Source organism: Crinia signifera, chromosome 5 (assembly GCF_055691185.1).
Source record: "Crinia signifera chromosome 5, ASM5569118v1, whole genome shotgun sequence".
NCBI classification, from domain to species: Eukaryota; Metazoa; Chordata; class Amphibia; order Anura; family Myobatrachidae; genus Crinia; species Crinia signifera.
In genome coordinates, this window is record NC_139221.1 from 188,635,930 (window position 1) to 188,660,830 (window position 24,901).

Here is a 24,901-nt window from a genome sequence, read left to right on the forward strand (position 1 = left end):
TTTATTTCATCCTACATTTGATCTGGGTGACACTGAAGAGCTAATGTTGGGCTGAGGAGCAGGCCCTATAGTGTTAACTAGCTTGCTCTGTCCTCCTACTTACCCTCTCACTTCCTCCCTACACTTCATTTGTTTGCTGGACTTCCGCACTTTAGTCCTGACAACAGTGCCTGACCACCAACCTATCTGCTGAATGGCGGTAAGCTCCTCGCTCCTTTCCGGCCGCCCACTTCCTCAAGACCTACTGATTTCTTTGAGATTGCTGTTGGATCTGGGACCTGAATGGACTCACTATAAAGGGGGATTTTTTAGAAGCTTACACTTTAACATAGTGTGGGAATTGTTAATTAGTCTTTAGCTTTAACATACGCCACAAGTGATATGCAACCAGGTATCTGGTTTGAATGTACTTCGAAGGAAAGCTTTGTCTGTGAAAAAGCTGTTTTTTTTTTTATTTTGTTTGTAGTCTTCATTATTAATAGCTTTGGAAATATTTACAGATGTAACAAAGGGTGATCAAAGCCAGAAGTTTCCAGCTATAACATTGAATGACAAAACAACCATTACTGCATCAAGATCAGACATACTACAAGGTAACAGCAGATAAGAGGAAAATGGATAGTGTGGCTAATCATTTGGAGGTATAAGATATTCTGAACAGTACTGGCATCATAAATTCAGAAATTGCTGGGCAGGAGACTAACAATAAACTGCTCTTTCCACCCACTGGGGGAACTAGAGGCAGATAGATTGTGTGACATTGAGCAAGGAAAGAGAGATGGAGAAACACCACAGGCAGGGACCAAGAACAGACAGGGAGTAGGAGATTGTGGACCAGAGAGGGAAACATGAGAGAGAGAGACCATGGGCAGAGAGAGGTACAATTGGGAGTGAGCAAGCACTGACGACAGGACTATGCCTCATGTGGAAGGTGATAACGCACCAACCAGGCTTAATACATCTGCCGATGGCTGGAGCAGAAGCCCCCCCCCCTGTGGGTATTGCTGGGCTGCTGTGGTTGCGTGTCCTCCCATAAGCCCTTCTGGTGCCATTAAGTCTCTCTACAGAATGTTGGTAAGCCCCCTCCCTTTCTGTCCAGGATCAGAAGCTTAGGCTCCATCTTAACTGACAGCAGTTCAGCCACTTCATCAAGACCTACTGACTTGTTTAAGATCTCTGTTGGTTCTGGAAGCTGAACGGACATAGGAGGTTATTCTGGTTGACATGCGAAATTTGCATCTTTGCGCCTCAAACAAATGGCTCCTGGACTAAACACCCCCTCCCTTCTCGCACACCGAATATCCCTGCACGCATACTAATGGTGTTTTGCATATACAGCCACTTGGCATCTCTGTGATGTCTTAGGTCTGCAGGCGCCCTGTTCAGGAAGCAGGCGAGCAACTGGCAGCTGCTGTTGTAGAGACTGCTTAGAATACAAACCTTATGTACTCTTTGTATATATTGTCCTTTGCTTTGTAATATCCTATTATATCTTTCCTTGCCCAATGTCACAACGGTTCATGATGATCTTAGACCACCTCTAAACCCTGCACTGTCAGCTGAGGTGCCTTTCTACATCAAAAGGAAATATAAACACTGCCCAGGATCCTACAGGTGTCTTTTCTTATGTGCATACAACTTTTTTAATGCCAGGTTACACTTTTGCCCTCTGCAGATCCAGTTCCAACTCATTTTATCTGAACGGGTCCTTGTCTAGACCAGTAGTTTTGCCTGTCACCTCAGACACCCCAATCTCTTCATTGGTGGCTTCAGTCTTGAATTTGAACAATGGCTTAAACTTCATAATTTGTGACTGAACCTTGTTCACCAACGACACCATCCTTACATGTTGCAGGGCCTCTGGTCCAGGGTCTGTGCTTCCAAACAACTTTCAGGAGAGGAAACAATGGATGGTGATCAGTGCGCTACTATCTGCAGCTGGTACTAGGACTTGTCAGGTCCTAAAAATGAATAAGAGTAGAAAAAAAAGGGGGGGGGGGGGGGTGTACCAGCGCTGGCTGAGATAACAAAGTATGAATGAAAATATACAGAACGGTATCCTTTACAATGTTTTTATTGCTCAAAATAATGTTTAAAAAGCTGTATCATTTATAAGCTTGTGAATAATAACAGGGGTTACAATAACACATTAAAATAAATGCGTGGACATTCAATTAGCATCACAATCTCAATTGAAAACAAGCATAGAAATGCATATTACCACACAGACATCGTATGATGTAGTCCCATAGTAGCAGGTAACCAGGTGGCCAATTACGGTCCCAGGACAGAGTCCAGTTGGTGAATTGGGTTTCTCTGGTGGGAAGGATGGTAAAACCTGGAGGATTATATTGGTATTCCAATGGCTGCCTCGGATAATGAGTCCGGATGGGGTGGTGCAAATGCACTGGATGATGTCCTTGGTGTGCGGATAGGCTTGAATTGCAGTGATGCGTTAGAAAGAGTTGTCCACTTGTGTAGAAAAGCTCAACGCGTTTCTCTGGGACAAAACACCCAGCTTCTTCAGGAGCAGAATATAAATGAGTCACTGCACTGGGCTGTATAAATACCCCAGTGGTAATTGTCATATTGATTACAGCTGTACAATAATAAAACTGACCATAGGATACCGTTCATAGTATTAAATAAAGTGATATCTTACTATAAGGCAGAGCTAACTTAATTTATATTGAATAGATCAAACATATAAAAATACATGTAGAAAACAGTTTAAATACAATGTTAATATATCTCGATACGTGTCATGTGACGCGTCACGTGTTATACACGTCATACCCGGAAGTGATTGTCTGGGTCTACGTGTAATTTCATCTTTGTACATATCTTTCACAAAGATAAATGGCAGTATTTTGCACTATATTCATGTCAGGTATGGTCCATAGTAATAATATTAGAAGAGGAACGAGTATTAGAGTGATATACATTCATTTATTCGGTGGCCTGTCACATGTGAGTTCTGAACCAATCAGAATTTGTCACGTCGTCTGTGAGATCACAGATCACGTGGGTGTAGTCCGGTATCACAAAACTTATTCGTAGAGGAAATTCTCTTTAGCATCTTCAGCCAATCAGGTGTGATCCTCTTCTCTGATGTAACTGGTCACGTGAGGATTAGGTTTATGTGGTATAATTGGATGGCTCTATGTCGGTCACATGCGTATCGGCAACCAGTCAGATGTCAGTCATATGAAACGTAATTCTAATCACCTTGGTGATGGTGGAGGCGGCGTCTAGTCGCCATGGAAACTATCTATTTATTTATATTTCCTTGTTCATTGAATGGATCGGGGCTTGGGATTTCATTACATTCTTTTAAATATACTGAATAATGTGTGATACATTTTGTTTCACAGGGTTATCTATATTCAAACTGTTGAATTAAACATTTTTTTTAGCAATAAATACATTGTAAAGGATACCGTTCTGCATATTTTCATTCATACTTTGTTACCTCAGCCAGCGCTGGTACACCCCCCCCCCCCCCCCCGACCCCCAACTTTCAGGAGAGGTCAGAGGACTTACATGTTTGCAGTCGTTGGAAAATTGGACAATGCCACCATGGTGGCAAATACAATAATTTTTACTTATATTTCAGTTTCTCCAACAGGGCTCAAGGCGCTTTATAGACATTAAAGACCATAATGCACAATATTTAAGTAATACAGCAATATACATGCCACTCAGACATAGAAATGAAAACCTATAGCATAATTCAGGATTGGTGTAGGCATTTTGGCTAGTAGCTTCCACGGAATGTCTGTTTCACTCTCACAGGTACCAGGTGAGGCAGTCATTCTAGGTGCACTGCGTAGGATTACCCTTGGTGGAATAGTCCACCCCTATAAGTGATGATATGAAATGGGGTGATTGCTGTGTTCTAACTCTCAGATTAGGGTCCCAACAAAACAGTCAGGTCCATATATTTTTCATCTCATCCAAAGGTGTTTCAGATGAGGCAGCAATGTTGTGCGCAGATGTAAAATGTGCAGAGAGAATTAGATTTGGGTGAGTTATTTTGTTTCTGTGCAGGGTAAATACTGGCTCCTTTATTTTTACACTGCAATATAGATCTCACTTTGAAGTAAAACCCCACCCAATTCTAATTCTCTCTGAACAAGTAACATCTGCCCCCCTGCAGTGCACATGGTTTTGTCCATCTAAGAAGGATTTTGTCAGAAAGAGTGAACTAGCATAAGGCCCAATGTGATAACCATAAAGATAAATAAAAATAGTAAAAAAAGTTTATCAATTTATAATACATTCCTTTTTGTGTAACTTTTTATGTAGCTTGTGTGCTTAGTCGAGACATGTAAGGTTTGTCGTTCCATGGTTTTTTCCAAAATTACTCCAGAGAAATGTGTATAATTCCGTGGTACATGTGAAAAAAATGTGTAAGATCAAAAATGTGTAATAAAGTCACAGAAATTAAGTTTAACTCAATCAGCTTCTAGAAGACATCTGGATTTTCCATTCTTTTTGGGGGACTTTTGCAATATGAGTTTTGTACTGAGAACTACCTTCAAATTTTTGAAGTAATTTAAAGATACCTTATATTCAATATATCCAATATATTTTATCATGAGTGCAGTGGCGTAAGTTTGTCCCTGTTGCCCGGAGTCAAGATCAATATTTGTGCACCCCCACACACACAACCTTAAATTTTATATATATATATATATCTATATATATATATATATATATATATATATATATAGATATATATATAGAGAGAGAGAGAAGAGATAATCCGGCACTCCACTAAAGAAATAAAAAGGCAGCTTGCTCCGGTGCCTTCCCAGAACCATGCAGGTCCAACACAGGTAAATCAGGCAACAGGCGTCACTCGGAGTCTTGAAGTAAATAAAGTGCTTTATTGCATATCAGGTGACCTACACCAGTGTTTCGAGCCCAGTGCTCGTCCTCAGGGTAATATATATATATATATATATATATATAGAGAGAGAGAGAGAGATGCGGGGGTCCGGTTATTACCTTGTGCTTAATAAAGCAGTGAATATTTGTATTCACCTGTCTCCGAGTGACGCCTTGCTTTCGCGTATATATATATATATAGATATGTACATATCTATATATATATATATATATATATCTATATATCTCTAATGTGTGTGTTTTTATTTATATATATATATAGCAATAGATCCCACAAATGAATGGGAAGACCAGCACCAGTCCAATGAAAGAATGAAAAATAGTTTATTGTCACGGAGGACACATCATAATAGGCATGAAATCATGTCAGCACAACAGAACACCCAGCAGGCTATACTTAGCAATCAAATTTAGAGGAAGAAAATAGATTTTAAAACTTAGCTTTTATTAGTTCAATAGTTTATTTAAGAATAAAATGGACACAAGTTGACGCTAACATACAATAAACATACAGTGGAAGTACACAGCACTATCCCGGTGCTTGTACTAGCAAATACTTATACAGCAGGTATTGTCTAAATCAATTGTATAGTGTGTACAATAATTCAATGTTCACACTAAATACCTCTGAAATGAGAGTGGCACAGTTAATTTTTTAGTTTCTTAAATGGATATCTCTGGATATCCAGAAGCAACTCGCTGCGATATATTTGAAAAGTCACAATATTACCAAAAGAGAGCAAGTTATGACGTTTACTTCAAAATTTTCTGACTTTGCCTCATATATCGCCAGAAATAGATACTAAATTTCCCTGTTTGCGGCAGAGTTTAGTCAGAAATTACACATATTGTCCATTCAGTTAAATAACAAAGTTGGTGACAATGTGACTATTTGAAGTGACAATTAGGTTAACATATAACAATCTACAGTCTTACTTTGTAACAAGAATGTATCATTTCATAATGTAGAAGCAAAGAGTGAGCACTGTAACTCTTTGTTACAATGCAGATTGTTTCACAAATAATTGCTCAATTTGACTCCTTAAGGGGATAATGCAGAATGTTTGCTATTATACTGTTTAGAGGACAGTATTGATTGCTGTCTGTTCAATTTAAATCATACGTTTGTATTAACCCCTTGGATTGGTGACAATATAAATATGTGATGTGATAAGAGGAGTATAAATTATGAATGAAAAAGGGTGTGCATTAATTCACACCATTGAGAACAGTCTATTTCAATAAAGGTTAAGTACATTCATGTTGGTACTCTATTAAATCACACCCATGAAAGCTCTTCACATTTGTCATAAAAACAATTGTTTGTATGTGGTACTGCAGACTCTATATAGAGAGAAAATATTTTTATAATATATAGACGGATTTGATTCGTACAGTTAACTGTTTCTTACTCCTGGGTCTATTCAGAGAGTAGGTAAGGCAAGATTGCCGTGATAAAGTAGTGAGAGAAATACCCTCTGATACCAGGACCGCTGCTTCCTGCAACGAACTCGGGGCTTTGCAATTGTAGGTGAGCGAGTCCTATATGGTGTCAGTTTACTAGGGTGAAAGGAAAGGTACAACTGTTGTCCTTAGAATGTTTGGACAGAACCCTGATAGTTTTACAAGTGCAGGGTCCTTGACTACACGCTCAGGATGAGTGTGTACCTGTGCTGGAGAGTGCCAGTAGGTAGAATGATGGGATCACTGATAGACGGGTGTGGGCTGCTGCTTACCACTTACAGGGTGTAGAGGTGGAAAGTGAGCGGCACACCAGCTAGAGCAGTGAAGTCCCTAAGGGGGAAATAGAAAAATGTGGGGGGGACAAGCTGCTAGGCGCGTGCTGTACAGCAGAGTCCCAGAGTTTTAGATTATAAACAGAATTTGCTGCACAGGAAAGAACACCTTGTTATTGTGTGTCCTGCCTGTTGATTTTCAGCTATCAATACAATAGTCTCTGTGAAAATAATCGGGAGGTAGGTATGACCTTGGCAGTATGGTGCCTGCCAAGATCTGATCCCCCTAAGTCCGGCGCTTGTCTGCACGGTAGTCCGTGTAGCGCGTATCTGGTGCTAGGCAGTGAATCCGCTGCTGGCATTAACAGTTTCTGGATATTAGGACTATTTAATACAGTAATCTGTATAATGGGAGATTTGGGGAGATGGGTCTGGTGTCCGTGCAGGGTGTTACCTGCCAGTGTCCGACCACACTGGTAGAGATACGCTGTTTGCACAGATCTGTGCGGCGCGTGTCTGCTTCCGTCTCGCCCGGAGGAGTTAGTGAAGTTCTCTCAGCGGTATTGCAGTAAGGTGTTCATGCCGTCAAGAGCTGTTGACGGTGAGGGAGGTTACAAACGGCCGTTTCGCATGGCTGCTTCGTCAGTGCTGGCCTCTACCTAGCCTCTGTACCCTTTTTATGCTAATCTACTAATTGATTGATTGTGAAGGTGACATACACCTGTTATTAGATAAGCGTTTTTTTGCTTGACATGACACTGTTAATAATGGCATGGTTTATATTCGCTTTATGGTGGTACAGGGAGATAGAGGACGTGTTCTATTTTTATATGTCTGTTCCATAATTAATATTCAATTATGCCTAAATATGATGATTATCGTGTGCCACAAATAAGAAGGAATGTGATATTTATTGAATATAGCTGCATATGGCATCAGTTTGGATTTCTAAGCGATTTTTATATCATTGGATTGGGGTATTCCAATGACTCTGATTTTTATTGTGGTGAGTGTGTATATCGACACTCTGAGATAGACCACGTTTGGAATATTAACTGTTGATGTTTAGTTTTATTTAATTTGTTCATAGGCATAATGTGTCCCGTGGAGTTGATTGATGTCTTCTGTGAGGAAATAGTATTAGGTACCTAAATTTCCTATGAGATCATTTATTAGCTACTTTGTATTTAAACAATTGTGGAGGTGTAGTGAAAAAGAGGGGGAGGGGTGGAAGGAAAGGGGGAAGAACAATCAGATTTCATCGGAAACATAATTGTTGTTTTGCTGAGTGTGCTGTTTACTGTGTGGGATATGTGGGGCTGATAGTGATAAGGAGGTGATAGTGGTGTGATTGCAGGTTTGGTGAAAATCAATTGGTGTCTAAATGAACTGTGTGTATTGTGTCTTATAAATAATCGGTGTGATGTCCCTTTGTTAGATATGTGTTGAAGTGTCCCAATGCACCCCCTTAGTTAGAAGATGCTGATTTATGTGGATCCTTGTGGTGATATATAGTTTTAATGACTCCAGACTAAAGTGTGGTGTTATAAAGGGTGTGCATAACTTATGATGTGAATTAAGGGACCCCATTTTTTATTAAAAAGAAAAAAATATGGAGAAGAGGGGTGTAGGTGGGCTGGTCTTTAAATAAACAGTGAAAAAATGTGAAAAAAGTTTTGTTATATATTAATGTGAAAACCGTGAAATTAAAAAAGAAAAAAAGGGGAGGGGGGGGGGGGGGAAGCCGAAGAAGGAAAGTGAGAAAAAAAAAAGCAAGAGGAAGAGAGATAAAATCATGGGATACCCCAATGCCACAGCGCCAGTCTCCCAGATTCAGGACAGAACACTCACGCAAAATGACAATAAACTACAAATTGTAAACCTATCCTCAAGAATATTGACCACACCACAGACAGAAGTATTAAGCAAAGGTCTCACATTCTCCCCTAGTACATCGTTTAACCGCTTCCACTGGGAAAAAGATCTCAACCTGTTCTGCCGTAAACTTCTCCTAAAAAAAAATTCTCTGACAAATCCTCACCAATACAAACTACATCAGGAGACATAGAGACTAATTTAGTCACATCTCATCCACTCACAGATGAGTATCTGAGAGCCATCCAGATGCTGGAGGAATTACAGGGAGAGTTGGATGAAATAGATCCTACCGGAGAAGAGAATACGGATCCCTCAATACCAGACAGAACCATACTAAAGAAAAAGAGTAACTTCATGCCTCAAATAAACACCTGCCCAGAGGTAAAAGTATTTCTGGATCTGGTCTCCAACGACATGGATAAACTATATGTACAGATATCCAAAACAGTGAAAGACCAAAAAAGGATAACCTCACACCAGAGGAACGAGAGATGGTACAGGAAATCAACAAATGGGATGACATCCTTATTAAATCCTCGGACAAAGGAGGAAACATCGTTCTATGGCCCAAAGACCTATACGTTAAGGAAGCTCTGAGACAACTTCAAGACCCTAGCTGCTACAAGCTCCTTATGTTCAATCCCACAGATAATTACAGACTGATGTACAATAGAATAATCAATGAAGCATGGAAAAAGGGAACCATAACCAAACAAGAACTGGCCTTCTTGAAGGTGGATAACCCCAAGGTACCTACCTTCTACATGCTCCCAAAGATTCACAAGAGTATGCAAAACCCACCCGGAAGATTTATCGTATCGGACATTGGGGGAATTTCTGAACAAGCAAGCCTGTTCTGCGATAAACATCTGAGACATCATGTGCATACTCTTACATCCTATGTCCAAGACACCCGCAATGTACTTTAGAAGATACACGATGTGACACTGGGAGAGAATCAGTATTTGGTGACACTGGACGTTGAGTCCCTGTACACCAGTATAAACCATGCTCAAGGGTTGACAGCCATCCGGTACTTCCTACAATTAGAAGGGATGGATGACTTCAAGGAATTTCTGATAACACTCCTAGAGTTTATACTCCATAGAAATTACTTCACATTTGACGACAGATTCTTTCTCCAGATCCGAGGGACAGCAATGGGCGCGGCCTGTGCGCCGACGTACGCCAACCTGTTCCTCGGATGGTGGGAGAGAGAGTCTGTCTTCAGTGAAGAAAATGAGCATTATACCAACCAAATAACCACAAGGATTAGATATATCGATGATATATTGATGATCTGGCATGGGGGAGAAGAAGATCTGAAGGAATTCATCAAGATTTTGAACACTAACTCCATTAACCTGAAACTGACTCATACCATCAGTAAAGAAAAGGCCACATTTCTGGACCTCCAGATCTATCCAGCTCATGATGGGTATCTGCATACAGAGCTGTACAGAAAAGAGACGTCCACGAACAGCATATTACACAACAGCAGCTCCCATTTTCCACCCACCATCCGAAATTTACCTAAGGGGGAATTCCTGCGACTACGCAGAAACTGTACGTCCATGGAGATCTTTGAAAGAAAAAGTCTAGAACTAGAACAAAGACTCAAGGAAAGAGGATACAGCAACAGGCTTATAAAATCAGCCAAATACAATGCACGCCAATTAAACAGGGAAAAACTTATCTTTCCAGAAAACAAAACTAGCGAGGAACAACCCATACTACGCTATGTTTCAGATTACTGTGATGAATGGCAGGAGTTACAACAAATAATCAGCAAACACTGGCATATACTCCAAAATGACAAAGACCTACAAATCTCTATTCCCCAAAAACCTCAATTTAGCTGGAGAAGAGCTAAAAATCTTAAAGACAAACTTGTGAAGAGCCACTTTGTAAGGACAACCAAACCAGCACCCAAACTGAAGGGAACATTTCCCTGTCAGAAATGTAAGGCATGTAACCACATAGCCAAAAGAACACAGATCACTGATAGGTATGGAAAGACCTACAAAATCCATCAATTCATGAGCTGTAGTACAGTGGGGGTGATCTACTGTTTGGAATGCCCCTGCGGGCTACAGTACGTAGGAATGACAACCAGAGCATTGAAATTAAGGATCCTAGAACATCTAGGAAATATCAGAAATGCTCAGAAGGATAAGACCAATTTTAAAAAACTAACATCAGTAGCCCGTCACTTTTTAGCCTTCCACCAAGGAAACCCCACAGAGCTGATAGCTTTTGGCTTGGAGCAAGTAAAACTGGGGATCAGAGGAGGGGATCTAACCAAGGAGTTATTACAAAGAGAATGCCAGTGGATCTTTCGTCTAAACTCTACCAACCCCAATGGACTCAATGAAAATATCAATTACAGCCCATTCCTAACTTAACAAGATACTAGAGAGGGAAGTTCCTCTTCTTCTCTTTCAGTAACAATCATTCTTGACAATTTCTCTTTCTCTTTATAGATTATTATTCACAAACTCTTGCCCATCCGAAATCGGCACTTCTCCAACATACACCTTAACCAGCAATAATATAATGTATATTTACATTCCTTCATAATGTACTACTCGTCACATTTTTGTATAAAAACAAACATATTAGGAATATATGCACACACATATAGAATTGCAGTTTATGTAGATGTGTTTAGGTACATAACATTGTTATTAATTCCTTATTTTTATTTAATTTTATTCTTATTTTTCTATTTATATTTATCTATATATTTTTTATATTTATTTTTATTTTTATTATTTTTATTTATTATTATTTTTATTTTTATATTTATTTTTATTCATATTTATTTTTATTTTTCTTTACAACGATTATGTTTCCCACCCTCCCCCCTTCCCCCCCCCCTTTTTTTTTTTTTTTTTTTTCTCACTTTCCTTCTTCGGCTTCCCCCCCTCCCTTTTTTTTCCTTTTTAATTTCACGGTTTTCACATTAATATATAACAAAACTTTTTTCACATTTTTTCACTGTTTATTTAAAGACCAGCCCACCTACACCCCTCTTCTCCATATTTTTTTCTTTTTAATAAAAAATGGGGTCCCTTAATTCACATCATATGTTATGCACACCCTTTATAACACCACACTTTAGTCTGGAGTCATTAAAACTATATATCACCACAAGGATCCACATAAATCAGCATCTTCTAACTGATACCCCTTTTACACCGCCGAAAAATCCGGGTCAGCGGCGGGTCAGACCCGGATCTTCGGCGGTGTAAATGGGGTCAAACCGTGTCCATTTACACGGGTCCTCTACCCAGGTCCTGACCTGGGTAGAACACGGTTAGGACCCGTGTAGAGCCCGGTGTAAATGGTCCCGCTGCGGGTTGAGGCACCCGCAGCGGGTCCGTGCACGGCATGCTGCGGGAGGAGAGTGGTGTCTGCAGCTGCTGAGGGGTGGGCAGGGGGCGATCTGTCAGGCTGCTGAGGGGGAGACGGAGGGGATGCTCACCGCGGCTGCCGGTGTAACTCGACGTGGAGGCAGCGGGATCCATCACTCTCCGCTGCTGCATCACATCATCACCCCCCAGCGCGGGGTCCAGCAGTGCAGGCGGCCAGGGCGTCCATCCGGCGTATGGGAAGTCGCCGGTGGCAGAGTCCATCCAGCGCATGGGAAGTAACCGGTGAGGGTCCCTGCGGCGGCTGGGAACTACCGCTACTAGTTCCCATCCGCCGCAGGGACCCCACGGGTTACTTCCCATGCACTGGAGGGACCCCACTGGCAACTTCCTATACGCTGGATTACCCGCCTGCCCTGCACTGCCGGACCCCGCTGCCTGGAGGCTGGTCCCCGCACTGGGTTGAGGTGGGGTGGTGATATGATGTAATGCTTCATGGGGGTAATGATGTGCAAGGGGCGTGGGGGGGGGGCTGATGTGATGTGATGCTTCAGGGGTGGTGGGGGTATTATGTGATGCTTCAGGGAGTAAATATGTGCAGGGGGGGGGGGGAATTTGGTGCTTCAGGGGGTAAAGATGTGCGGGGGGGGGGGATTTGGTGCTTCACGGAGTAAAGATGTGCAGGGGGGATTTGGTGCTTCAGGGGGCAAAGATGAGCAGGGGGAGGTGATTTGATGCTTCAGGGGGGGGTGATGAGATGCAGGGGAGGTGATGTGATGCTTCAGGCCATTTTACACAAGAAAAGGCAGGGCTGACCCAGGTCCAGTATAAATGGTGCGGACCCAGGTCCGACCCAGGTCGAAGTGCTGTGTAAATGCAGTATAAAGCAGGGTCAGACCCTGGAAACTCCAGCGTTCAAAGACACAGTTCATTTAGACACCAATTGATTTTCACCAAACCTGCAATCACACCACTATCACCTCCTTATCACTATCAGCCCCACATATCCCACACAGTAAACAGCACACTCAGCAAAACAACAATTATGTTTCCGATGAAATCTGATTGTTCTTCCCCCTTTCCTTCCACCCCTCCCCCTCTTTTTCACTACACCTCCACAATTGTTTAAATACAAAGTAGCTAATAAATGATCTCATAGGAAATTTAGGTACCTAATACTATTTCCTCACAGAAGACATCAATCAACTCCACGGGACACATTATGCCTATGAACAAATTAAATAAAACTAAACACCAACAGTTAATATTCCAAACGTGGTCTATCTCAGAGAGTGTCGATATACACACTCACCACAATAAAAATCAGAGTCATTGGAATACCCCAATCCAATGATATAAAAATCGCTTAGAAATCCAAACTGATGCCATATGCAGCTATATTCAATAAATATCACATTCCTTCTTATTTGTGGCACACGATAATCATCATATTTAGGCATAATTAAATATTAATTATGGAACAGACATATAAAAATAGAACACGTCCTCTATCTCCCTGTACCACCATAAAGCGAATATAAACCATGCCATTATTAAGTGTCATGTCAAGCAAAAAAACGCTTATCTAATAACAGGTGTATGTCACCTTCACAATCAATCAATTAGTAGATTAGCATAAAAAGGGTACAGAGGCTAGGTAGAGGCCAGCACTGACGAAGCAGCCATGCGAAACGGCCGTTTGTAACCTCCCTCACCGTCAACAGCTCTTGACGGCATGAACACCTTACTGCAATACCGCTGAGAGAACTTCACTAACTCCTCCGGGCGAGACGGAAGCAGACACGCGCCGCACAGATCTCTGTGCAAACAGCGTATCTCTACCAGTGTGGTCGGACACTGGCAGGTAACAACCTGCACGGACACCAGACCCATCTCCCCAAATCTCCCATTATACAGATTACTGTATTAAATAGTCCTAATATCCAGAAACTGTTAATGCCAGCAGCGGATTCACTGCCTAGCACCAGATACGCGCTACACGGACTACCGTGCTGACAAGCGCCGGACTTAGGGGGATCAGATCTTGGCAGGCACCATACTGCCAAGGTCATACCTACCTCCCGATTATTTTCACAGAGACTATTGTATTGATAGCTGAAAATCAACAGGCAGGACACACAATAACAAGGTGTTCTTTCCTGTGCAGCAAATTCTGTTTATAATCTAAAACTCTGGGACTCTGCTGTACAGCACGCGCCTAGCAGCTTGTCCCCCCCACATTTTTCTATTTCCCCCTTAGGGACTTCACTGCTCTAGCTGGTGTGCCGCTCACTTTCCACCTCTACACCCTGTAAGTGGTAAGCAGCAGCCCACACCCGTCTATCAGTGATCCCATCATTCTACCTACTGGCACTCTCCAGCACAGGTACACACTCATCCTGAGCGTGTGGTCAAGGACCCTGCACTGGTAAAACTATCAGGGTTCTGTCCAAACATTCTAAGGACAACAGTTGTACCTTTCCTTTCACCCTAGTAAACTGACGCCATATAGGACTCGCTCACCTACAATTGCAAAGCCCCGAGTTCGTTGCAGGAAGCAGCGGTCCTGGTATCAGAGGGTATTTCTCTCACTACTTTATCACGGCAATCTTGCCTTACCTACTCTCTGAATAGACCCAGGAGTAAGAAACAGTTAACTGTACGAATCAAATCCGTCTATATATTATAAAAATATTTTCTCTCTATATAGAGTCTGCAGTACCACATACAAACAATTGTTTTTATGACAAATGTGAAGAGCTTTCATGGGTGTGATTTAATAGAGTACCAACATGAATGTACTTAACCTTTATTGAAATAGACTGTTCTCAATGGTGTGAATTAATGCACACCCTTTTTCATTCATAATTTATACTCCTCTTATCACATCACATATTTATATTGTCACCAATCCAAGGGGTTAATACAAACGTATGATTTAAATTGAACAGACAGCAATCAATACTGTCCTCTAAACAGTATAATAGCAAACATTCTGCATTATCCCTGTTAATGGTGATTAAAATATAACCAGAGTGACGATAAGTGAAAAGCGTTTGTTACGTAATAAGTCCGCAACCAACGTACCCTTTATACCTAGCTACGTGCGAACAAAGCGTAGCGCAGCGTAGCGTACCTTTTATTGTATTATGTATACCAAGAACCAATACCTTATTCAGAGATTCCTTCGCAGTACTTTGTCTCTAATCTGCGAATATACCTTATCGGACTGTGTCCGCAATATACCTTATCGCTATTATGCGAATAAACAGACACGACCACTGAATAGGAATAAGGAGATTAGAACTCCGTAAAAGGTTTGTATTTAAGTCCCTAATGGACAGAAGGGGGTTACAGAAATAAGAATAAACAGGTATAACAGGTGATACAATATACTAACAATGAATACTAAACAGACTCTGCTAAGGGGAGAGAAAACAGATACAAGACACAATCAGCCAATCAATACAATAAGGATAAATACCGTTAATGCAACCGTTTACCCGTCTCATCAAATATGCGAAGCGCAGTCCGGTCAGAGCTCACTATCGTTCAGGAATGAACTATAGTCCGGTAGGAAGGTCCAGGGAAAGTAGATGTGCCGAAGAGAGTTTGGCTGCTCTGGGTCGCCTATCTTATAGGGTCAGAAGGGGGAGGTCAAAGGCCATTCTCATTGGTCAGAGATCATATGTCCGGTCCACTGTGATTGGAGGTTAGACGCTGTACCTGGTCTGACCAGGTGCAGGGGAGTGAACTTTAAGAGTCCTTTGTTTGGTGGTTTCGGCGTCAGCAAGGATAAGAACCGGTTTGAGCTAGTTTCCTTTGTTAACTACTTACAACAGAAACTGTCTCTGGAATATGGATTATGTCCATATCTCTCGGGCAATGTACATTGCGATATATTCGCAATGACCGGAATACTTCGCATAATGAGCTGAACGGAACGGTACTAAACACGATACAGATAGATGTATGCAGGGCTAACTAAGCTATGTGTGGCGTTCTAAACCTTTAACTATATTTTACTTAGGGTCAGTATGTATTTATGAATTTATGTGTGATAGTATGGCTACTCTTCTGGTCCACTTTGCCACGCATACTCGGGTATGGAAACTTTATTTGCGCAACTCTGCGAACCAAAATGGCGGCCATACTATCCTAAAATGGCGTGTGTGTAACTCGACTTCCATAGTCCACCCTTTAACAGTAATTATAAAACTGTTACAATATAAAAACATTTCACACGACAATACAGAAATTCATAATCCTAACAGAGAAATTGGGATACATGAATTAAACATATAAGGGGAGTAAGCCATCTGCTCTCGGCCGATCCAGGATCATGGATAAACGATGGGCCGCATTTATCGAACAACCTACTCAGGGTCACGAAGGATAATGTACAATTTTGGGATAAAAATAAAAACAGGGGTGGTTACAACATATACACGTTCACAAATATGGTTTCCTTAAAGGGAGGTGGTTTCGATTTTAGGGTCATATACCAAACCCTGGTCTTCCTCTGTATCTCTCGTTCTTACACTCATGATTTCGGTACGTTTTGTCTTTCCCCGGGTCACCACCTTTATACATTTGAACAATAGCACAAAGACTATGATGGCACCACCGATACAAAGAAGGAGTTTTCCTATGCTAGCTATGATCCCTTGCGCCCATTCTCCTAAACCAGAGAACCAGTGCATTGGATTCAACCAGGAGGTCCATTCACTAACTTTGTTACCTATTTCTGCCAGGCTGATATTATGTTCCCTTCTAAATTCCCATTTAAGCTGAAGAATCTCATCCATCCGGTGATCGATGATTTCTTCTGGGTCTTCAGTATTGTTGGTGATGTATGTACAACATTTCACCCCAAACTGTGTAGAAAGGGTGACACAATATCCTCCTGTCATAGCTGTCAGATAGTTCAACACCATCCGATGTTGGACCAGCTCTCTTTTGTATGCTTGCAACTCTTTCCCAGTGTATCTAAAGGTGTCATCATAAATCTCAGTGATGTTATCTACCAAGCTGGCTAATGCTTGTATATATTTAAAATTTATGACTCCTCTGGCGGTATGGGTGATGTCTAAAGCAATGAGGAGTTGGATACCGAACGACTCATGTATCATTTCGGAAGCTAGGGGTACTTTCCTGATGGTTAAATCCCTTTTATGGATTTGGTCATAATGGGTATGAGTGTAAGGAGGAGAAATACCTCTGTGTATGTTCATCATCTCATCATGTGTGAGGGTCATCACTTCCGGTAACACTCTGCCTAGATAACAAATACCAACGTAGTTCATGGAGAGCCATTTGTACGCCCTCCTACCACAAATATAATAAACATCGTCAGGGAGAAAATAGGGGACAGAGTATTTCATGATCTTGTCACACATTATCCATAAGAACATCCCCGTCCCCTGTTCCCTGACTTGTTCCTCACAGATTTCTGGCTGTAGGGTTACATTACAGTAGCCGGCTGATACTCTGCCGGCCATCATTTTACTTCTCTTCACCGTGTAGACATATTTATAGTGTCTCCCACTGGTTCGGATTTTTAACAACAATTCCTTATCAATAGGCTCTCCATCTGGACGCTGGGAGTAAGTTATTGTCTGGTTATGCCATGTCACTTCCCAAGTACCAATCGCTCTGGAACTTGAGAAGTTCATACATACCAGGGATTTATCCACTTGGTATGGGTGTAATCTAAGACTAGGGGACCTGGTATACAGGTATCTCTTATCCAATGGCCTCCCCTTATTTAATACGCTTATCTCTGAAATATTAAGCGGGTATGGGACTAGGCCTACACTACTCCTTTTATGTAGCACTTGTGAACACACCCAGCATTCTGTTTGGTTTAAAACCTTACCCACTAGTGAGTGGTAATCACTCAAGGGATGTCGGCCGGTAGTTGCCTTACTTGTCGACTGACATCGCTGGATGCATTCTTCTTCCATTTTAGGTTGACAATATCTACAGACACAGTACTCACCAGACAATAACTCATCACATAGCCCTTGAACTACGTTTCCCTCATACCTTTTACCTTCTCCTGTCATGGGCAAAGTGTCAAGCTGGTTTAGGGATTCTACCTCACCCATATCTGGGTCCATTATTACACTGTCAGAACTCCGCTCCGATCGCTCTAGGATGTGGCAGCCACCGAGTATCTTTGGGTGAATAAAAGAACACAGAAAGAAAACAAAGACATATATGCATAGCTGTGAACCTTTTGCTTGGAGTCCTTCCATCATCTCTACCAGGGGACTTTTATTTTGCTCTGCTCTTAGACCTTTGTTCGCTCAGGTTGCTCGACCTTGGCTGCTTCTCAGTGTTCCCGAAACAATGCTTCTAGCGACACTTCTTCTCTCTCGCTCTCTGCACACTGGGACTCTGGGTTACTGGCTTTCTTGCAGTGGGACGAATGTATCCAAGTCTCTCTCTCTGCGACTTTAATTGATGTAGTGCTGGTCAACAAAACTTGGTACGGTCCTTCCCAACGGTCTATCAAACAACCTGAGCGTAAAAAATTTCGGATCATAACAAAGTCTCCTGGTTTAAGATTATGACAATTCTCTGTAGGCATATCAGGGTTCAGTAATTTCAGCTGCTTTTGTTGCTCCCTTAGCTGTTTGTTTAGCTTTAGGAGATACTGTACAGTTAGCTCATTGTTACATTTGAGATCATCCTGTGGGTCTATCATGATGTGTGGCTGCCGACCAAACAATATCTCGAAGGGGGACAAGTTGAGCGGAGTCCTGGGAGTGGTCCTAATGCTATACAGCACAATAGGCAGTGCCTCTGGCCATAACAACCCTGTTTCAGCCATAACTTTACCCAATTTGTTCTTAATAGTACCATTCATTCTCTCAACTTTGGCGCTCGCCTGGGGACGATATGGAGTATGAAGTTTACTATTAATCCCCAGGAGTTTACACATGATTTGGAAGACCTCTCCTGTGAAATGAGTGCCTCTGTCACTCTCAATGACCTTTGGGATACCATACCTACAGACAAACTCCTGACATATTTTCTTTGCTGTAAAGGTAGCAGTGTTGGAGGCAGCGGGGAAAGCCTCCACCCAGCTAGAAAACATGTCAACACAAACTAATACATATTTCAAATTCCTACAGGGTGGTAACTGTATGAAGTCGATTTGTATTACCTGGAAAGGGCCTTCTGTAGGAGGGATGTGGGATGGCTCTGTTGGGATGGCTTTTCCAACGTTCTTCCTCAAACAGGTGAGGCATGACATTGCCACTCTACCTGCTTGAGAAGCGAACCCTGGTGCACACCAGTAGGCCTTTACCAGCTTGCACATACCTTCCTTCCCAAGATGTGTCAGCCCATGAGCCGCCTCGGCTAGACTAGGAAGGTATGCTCTGGGGGCCACTGGTTTCCCGTGTCCATCTCTCCAAAGTCCGGTAGACTCTTGGCCACATCCCTTCGACTTCCATACTGCTCTTTCCTGTGGGGAACACAAATTCTGCATGTCTATCAGTTTGGATGTGGATACTATGTTCAGTGTACAAAGGTTGGTAGGATGGGTGAAAATATTTACAGGGCATGCGGCCCTTTTCGCTGCCTCATCAGCGCGGCTGTTACCAAGTGACACCGGGTCCTTCTCTGATGTGTGAGCTTTGCACTTGATAACAGCCACTCTGTCTGGAAGCTGAATAGCTCCCAGAAGTCTCCTAATATATGTCGCATGCGCCACTGGTGTGCCAGCCGCCGTCATGAAATTTCGGAGGCGCCATAGGGCTCCAAAATCATGGACTACTCCGAAAGCATATCTGGAGTCGGTATATATGTTGACTGATTTTCCTTGGGCCAGTTCACATGCTCTGGTCAGTGCCACCAGTTCCGCTACTTGTGCTGAGTGAGGTGGTCCCAAGGGTTCAGCTTCCACAATACCTTCTCCATCTACTACTGCGTAACCTGTGCACAGCTCTCCCGTGTCCGTCTGTCTATGACAGCTACCATCTGTGAATAAGGTTATGTCTACCTCACTTAATGGGCTGTCGCTTATGTCAGGACGTGCTGTGAAGGTCTGATTCAGGTAGGACATGCAATCATGTTTGTCCTCACTCTCACTAAACTCTGCTTTACCATATTCAGCAACATTCCCATCACCCTCCACCCTTTGTGCCTTGGAAGGCACATGAGGAAGGAATGTGGCTGGGTTTAGTGTGTTGCATCTTTTGATGGTAATATTTACTGGGGCCATCAGCGCCAGTTCCCATTTAGTGAACCGTGCTGAGGACACATGACGTGTTTGGGCAGAATTTAGGAGGGCAGAGACAGCATGGGGAGCATGAACAGTTAAATCGTGTCCCAACACTACGTCCTCACTCTTACTTACTAGTTGTGCTATTGCAGCCACACTTCGTAAGCAAGTTGGGAGTGAGCGTGCTACTGTGTCCAGCTGGCCACTGTAGTACGCTATTGGTCGGTTGGCATCACCATGTTTTTGTACAAGCACTCCTGCCGCACACCCACCTGATTCAGTTCCGTACAATTCGAAGGGTTTCCCATAATCTGGCATTCCCAGTGCTGGGGCCTTTGTTAGGCTCACCTTTAGTTCCTCGAAAGCCAGTTCAGATTCCTCAGTATGAGAGACCCGATCTGGCTTAGTTGAGGAAACCATCTCTTGTAGTGGTAATGCCAGAATAGAGAAACCTGGGATCCAGTTGCGACAGTATCCACACATGCCTAGGAACGTACGGATCTGATGCTGGGTCTGTGGCAGTACCATATTCTGAATCGCTTGGATTCTGTCGTCGGTGAGGTGTCTCAGCCCTTGGGTAAGGCAGTGGCCCAGATACTTAACCCTGGTCTGGCATAATTGCAGCTTATCCTTTGATACTTTATGTCCTGTCTCTGAGAGATGCATCAGCAGCTGTCTAGTGTCATCCACTGATGACTCCAGTGACTCAGAACACAACAATAAGTCATCAACATATTGTATCAGTATCGAACCACTCATGGGTTGAAAGGATTGTAAACAATCATGCAAGGCCTGGGAGAAGATGCTGGGGCTGTCTATGAATCCTTGGGGGAGTCGTGTCCAGGTATACTGTACTCCTCTGTAAGTAAAGGCGAACAGATACTGGCTGTCAGGATGCAAAGGGACGGAGAAGAATGCTGAACACAAATCAATGACTGTGAAATGAGTACAATGAGGTGGGATTTGCATTAGGATGACAGCTGGGTTTGGCACTACGGGGAATTGGCTCTCAACTACCTTGTTTACCCCTCTTAAATCCTGCACTAGTCTGTAGCCCCTCCCCCCGCTCTTTTTCACAGGAAAGATGGGACTATTGGCCGTGCTGGAAGTTCTAACTAGGATTTCCTGTTGGAGCAATCGTTGGATCACTGGAAATATTCCTAGCTCAACTTCAGGTTTTAAAGGGTATTGCGGTATTTTTGGGGCTATCCTGCCTTCTTTTAAGCGGATTTCTACTGGAGCTACATTTGCCATTAGCCCAGCGTCCTGTCCATCTTTAGTCCAAAGGGAACCCGGTATTTGTGCTGTAATTTCAGCTACCCTAGATGGATTTGATTCTACAACAGTAGAACACAACATTGGCCTCTGAGGACTGTCCAGCATATCTTGCACTTCTTGTGTAAGATTTTTAGGAGTGTCCAGGAATACCCCATCGGGGGTGCAATAGATGACACATCCCATTTTGCATAGTAAATCTCTACCCAGAAGGTTAGTCGGGGCCGCTGCAGCCAACAGGAAAGAATGTTTGGTATGCAAAGGCCCGATTGTAACCTCTGCTGGTTTCGTCAGTGGGTAATGTTGTATTTTTCCTGTTACCCCAATTGCCGCTACTGATTGGTTAGTGAAACCCAAGTGAAGAGGAGTGTTGAGAACAGATCTGGCCGCCCCTGTATCAACCAAAAAGGTTTGCCTTACTCCAGCTATATCAACCTTCACCTGAGGTTCTTCTCCAAGGTGTTGAGTTAATCTAACTGGCTGTAGGATACAGGTATGACCTGTTTCCTATTGTCTGACCTGCGTTGCCCTTAGCACAGTGTCAGCCATCAGATGGGGAGGAGGCATGTTGTGTGACCTGTCTGTCTCCTCCCATTGTCTAGGGGCTGGGTATCTCCGTGTCTCACCTCTGTGAGATTCCCATTCTCGCTTATGTGTTTGGTAACTCCTGGGGTTTCCTGCCCTACACTGAGCTGAGTAATGACCTTCCCTATTGCAGTTATAACAGATAATTTGCTTTCTACCTGTGTCCCTGGTGTTTCGTGGTTGGTATGCAGCTTTGTTTGGGGCATTAGTAAGGGCTTGGATGCTAACCATCATCAGTTTGTCAGTTTGCAGTTCTCTGCGTTTCTTGATGTTGCGGTCGTGGTCCACAGCAGATTCCCGTAGGGCATCCACTGTCATTCCACGCCAATTTGGAAAAGAAGTTTGGACTCTAGCTCTCAGGTTTTCGTTAAGCCCTTCCACCAGCACAGAGACAATCAGCTCCCTCAGGTGGGGGTCGTCCTTAGGCTCGGAGACACCAGTGTACTTTGATACCGCCATCAGACCCCGGTTGAAATATTCGCTAGCTACTTCACCATCTTGTTGTTTGATAGTGAATATCTTGCTATATTCCACTGCTGCAGGAAAATACACTCCCAACTGTAAGTTAATCAGGCGTATATTCTCCTGGTTGATCTCATCATTTATCTCCTTGTCCACTTTCAATCCACTATCCTGAATGAATTTCGGGATGTCAATGTGAGTGGGGAGACAGGCCCTCAACATGATTCTCCAATCCTTGTTGGTGGGCTCATCAGAGTTTCCTAGATCCCTTACAAATTTCCGGCACACTGCCAGATCTTTCCTTGGGTCAGGGAAATCTGTAATGATGGACCGCAGCTCTAACCGTGTCCATGGGTTTAGCATGGTCATCTTTCTGGTAGGTATCACACCCTCTCTGTCTGCCTTACCATAGGGAACCTCCAGTGTGCGTACAGGGTATGTTTGTACCACATTCGCATTACTGGGACCTGCTTGGGAGTCAATTGTGTCTGTGCTGTGTGGTGCATCATTACCTGAGTCCAATACTATGCTGTTGGCATCAGCCGTCTCCTCCTCCTGTGCTGGGGCCTCAACAGCGGGTTGAGCTTTTCCCTCAATCATATTAATTGCATGAGAGACGGCCAGTGCCAACAGCTGCTCGTTTTCCTCTCGGGCTTCCTTGTAAGGGGATAAGACAGGGTACAGGTTAGCAACGGATACATTGTTACTTATACTTTTCTTATGAGTCATTATCCCTTTCGGCACATATGGGGGTGGGGGAGCTGTTTCTATTGTGGCGGCGGTTGCATTTATATTGTGGCTGATTGCGTCAGGTATTGCCAAACCTCTGCTTCCCCATTGTTCCTGTCCTTCCTTCTGCCACAATTTAAGAATATTTATATGCTTCACTCTCTCCTTACGACTGGAGAGTAGGCATATTTCATCTTTTACTGCCGATAAGATTTCTGGATCGAAGCTACCAACACTGGGAAATTCTAACTTGCTGCCTTGTGTCATTTTTCTCCATTTATTTTGGTAAACAACTGTGAGTTCACCGTGCTTCCTGCACATAATAAAAGCAGCCGATCCTTTTGGCCGGCTTGCTTCCTCCCTAACATGCACGTTATCACAGCGTGACCCGTTATTACCCATAGTTACAGGAATAAACGTTCACAGCTTAATAGATAATCGGTGGGTTATTTAAGTTGAGAGCTCCCCAACCACTCACTTCTCCACACAGCGACACTTCAACGCAATCAAGCGAAGAGCCCACAATGCGAGGTAATGTACTCAATCACCAAGTCTTTCAACTAGCAGCGAACTTCTAGCCAACTTGCTTGATGCGGCACAATTTTTCCAGGGTATAACAAACTTGTTTTCCTATACCCCCAAAAATCGGATTTCTAAAGTAGCTAATCGGAAACAAGTGCGTTCCGATGTATCTTCTTGTACCCTCCTAGCGGAATCAATTCCACTGAAGGGGCAGTTCCTATGGGCACGTCGTCACGTGAACCCGGGTCCTAACTGGACTGTCCTACACTGGACTACACTGCGCTGAGTCGTGCCGTCACACACCCGTTCGCCTCAGTTATTTTTCACACTGGGCGCTGGTTACACCTTGGTCTTATGCATATATTTGAAATATTTCTGTACAGAAAGTTTTCCCAGGCCGGTAGCTTTTCACTAGATACTTATGCAGGTATAAATCCCTTACAACACTCTATAGGAATCTATTAAAATAATGCTTGAGTTGCTTGTTTAAAAAAAAATGAACAAAAAGAAAAAAAACTTATTTTCTTTTATTAATCACCGCCTCATTCGCAGTATATTGCTATACTGTTTAAATAAAACTAGTGGTTAAATACTGTTCACCTTTGAGTTCCTATGTGTGCTGCATGTGCAGTACCAATGAACAGCCACGTGTGTACATGCACTGTTCACAGGCCGCCGATGAATCGGCCACCCACGTGTTCTATAGTGTATTTGCAAGGTTGCACTCGGGTTTCGCTATACGCAGTAATTGCGCTTAAATGTGGAATAAATCCCTTAACTCCGTCCGAAAGTTACGTATCAAGATGCGAAATAAATCCCGCACTTAATCCGTAAATCACGTACAAAGATGCGAAAATTTCCCGATATGGGCACGTGCGCGCGCACCTTGCGTAATACACAATAGACGCTTTAAGTTACTGCAAAAAGGCCCAGGACTTGTCGCCACGTGGCTGAGTCCCTGGTTTTGCAGTAACTAACAAAAAGTTATAGCTTTGCACAGAGGGGATCCTCTATGTACTATAATAAACACAGACTCCACGTGTGCGAACCTTATCGCACGTGGTACATATACTATAATAAACAAGCAGCCCAAGACACTATACCCCGTTAAACTACTTGTGGCAGGCAGAAGTACAGTTTACTAAACACTTAGGTATGATATGCTTTAAAACACGTGGCTTTCACTTATT

The 24,901-nt window shown here is 42.9% G+C and overlaps 1 protein-coding gene across 1 annotated transcript in view; it reads left to right on the forward strand.

The window, feature by feature from the left end:
• The window catches only part of LOC146080733 (uncharacterized), a 535,728-nt gene that overhangs the window by 317,430 nt on the left and 193,397 nt on the right, over positions 1-24,901 (forward strand). Inside the window, exon 28 of the mRNA XM_083188326.1 lies at positions 501-593. Coding sequence (XP_083044452.1) covers positions 501-593 — 93 coding nt within the window. The remainder of the gene's footprint in view (positions 1-500; positions 594-24,901) is intronic.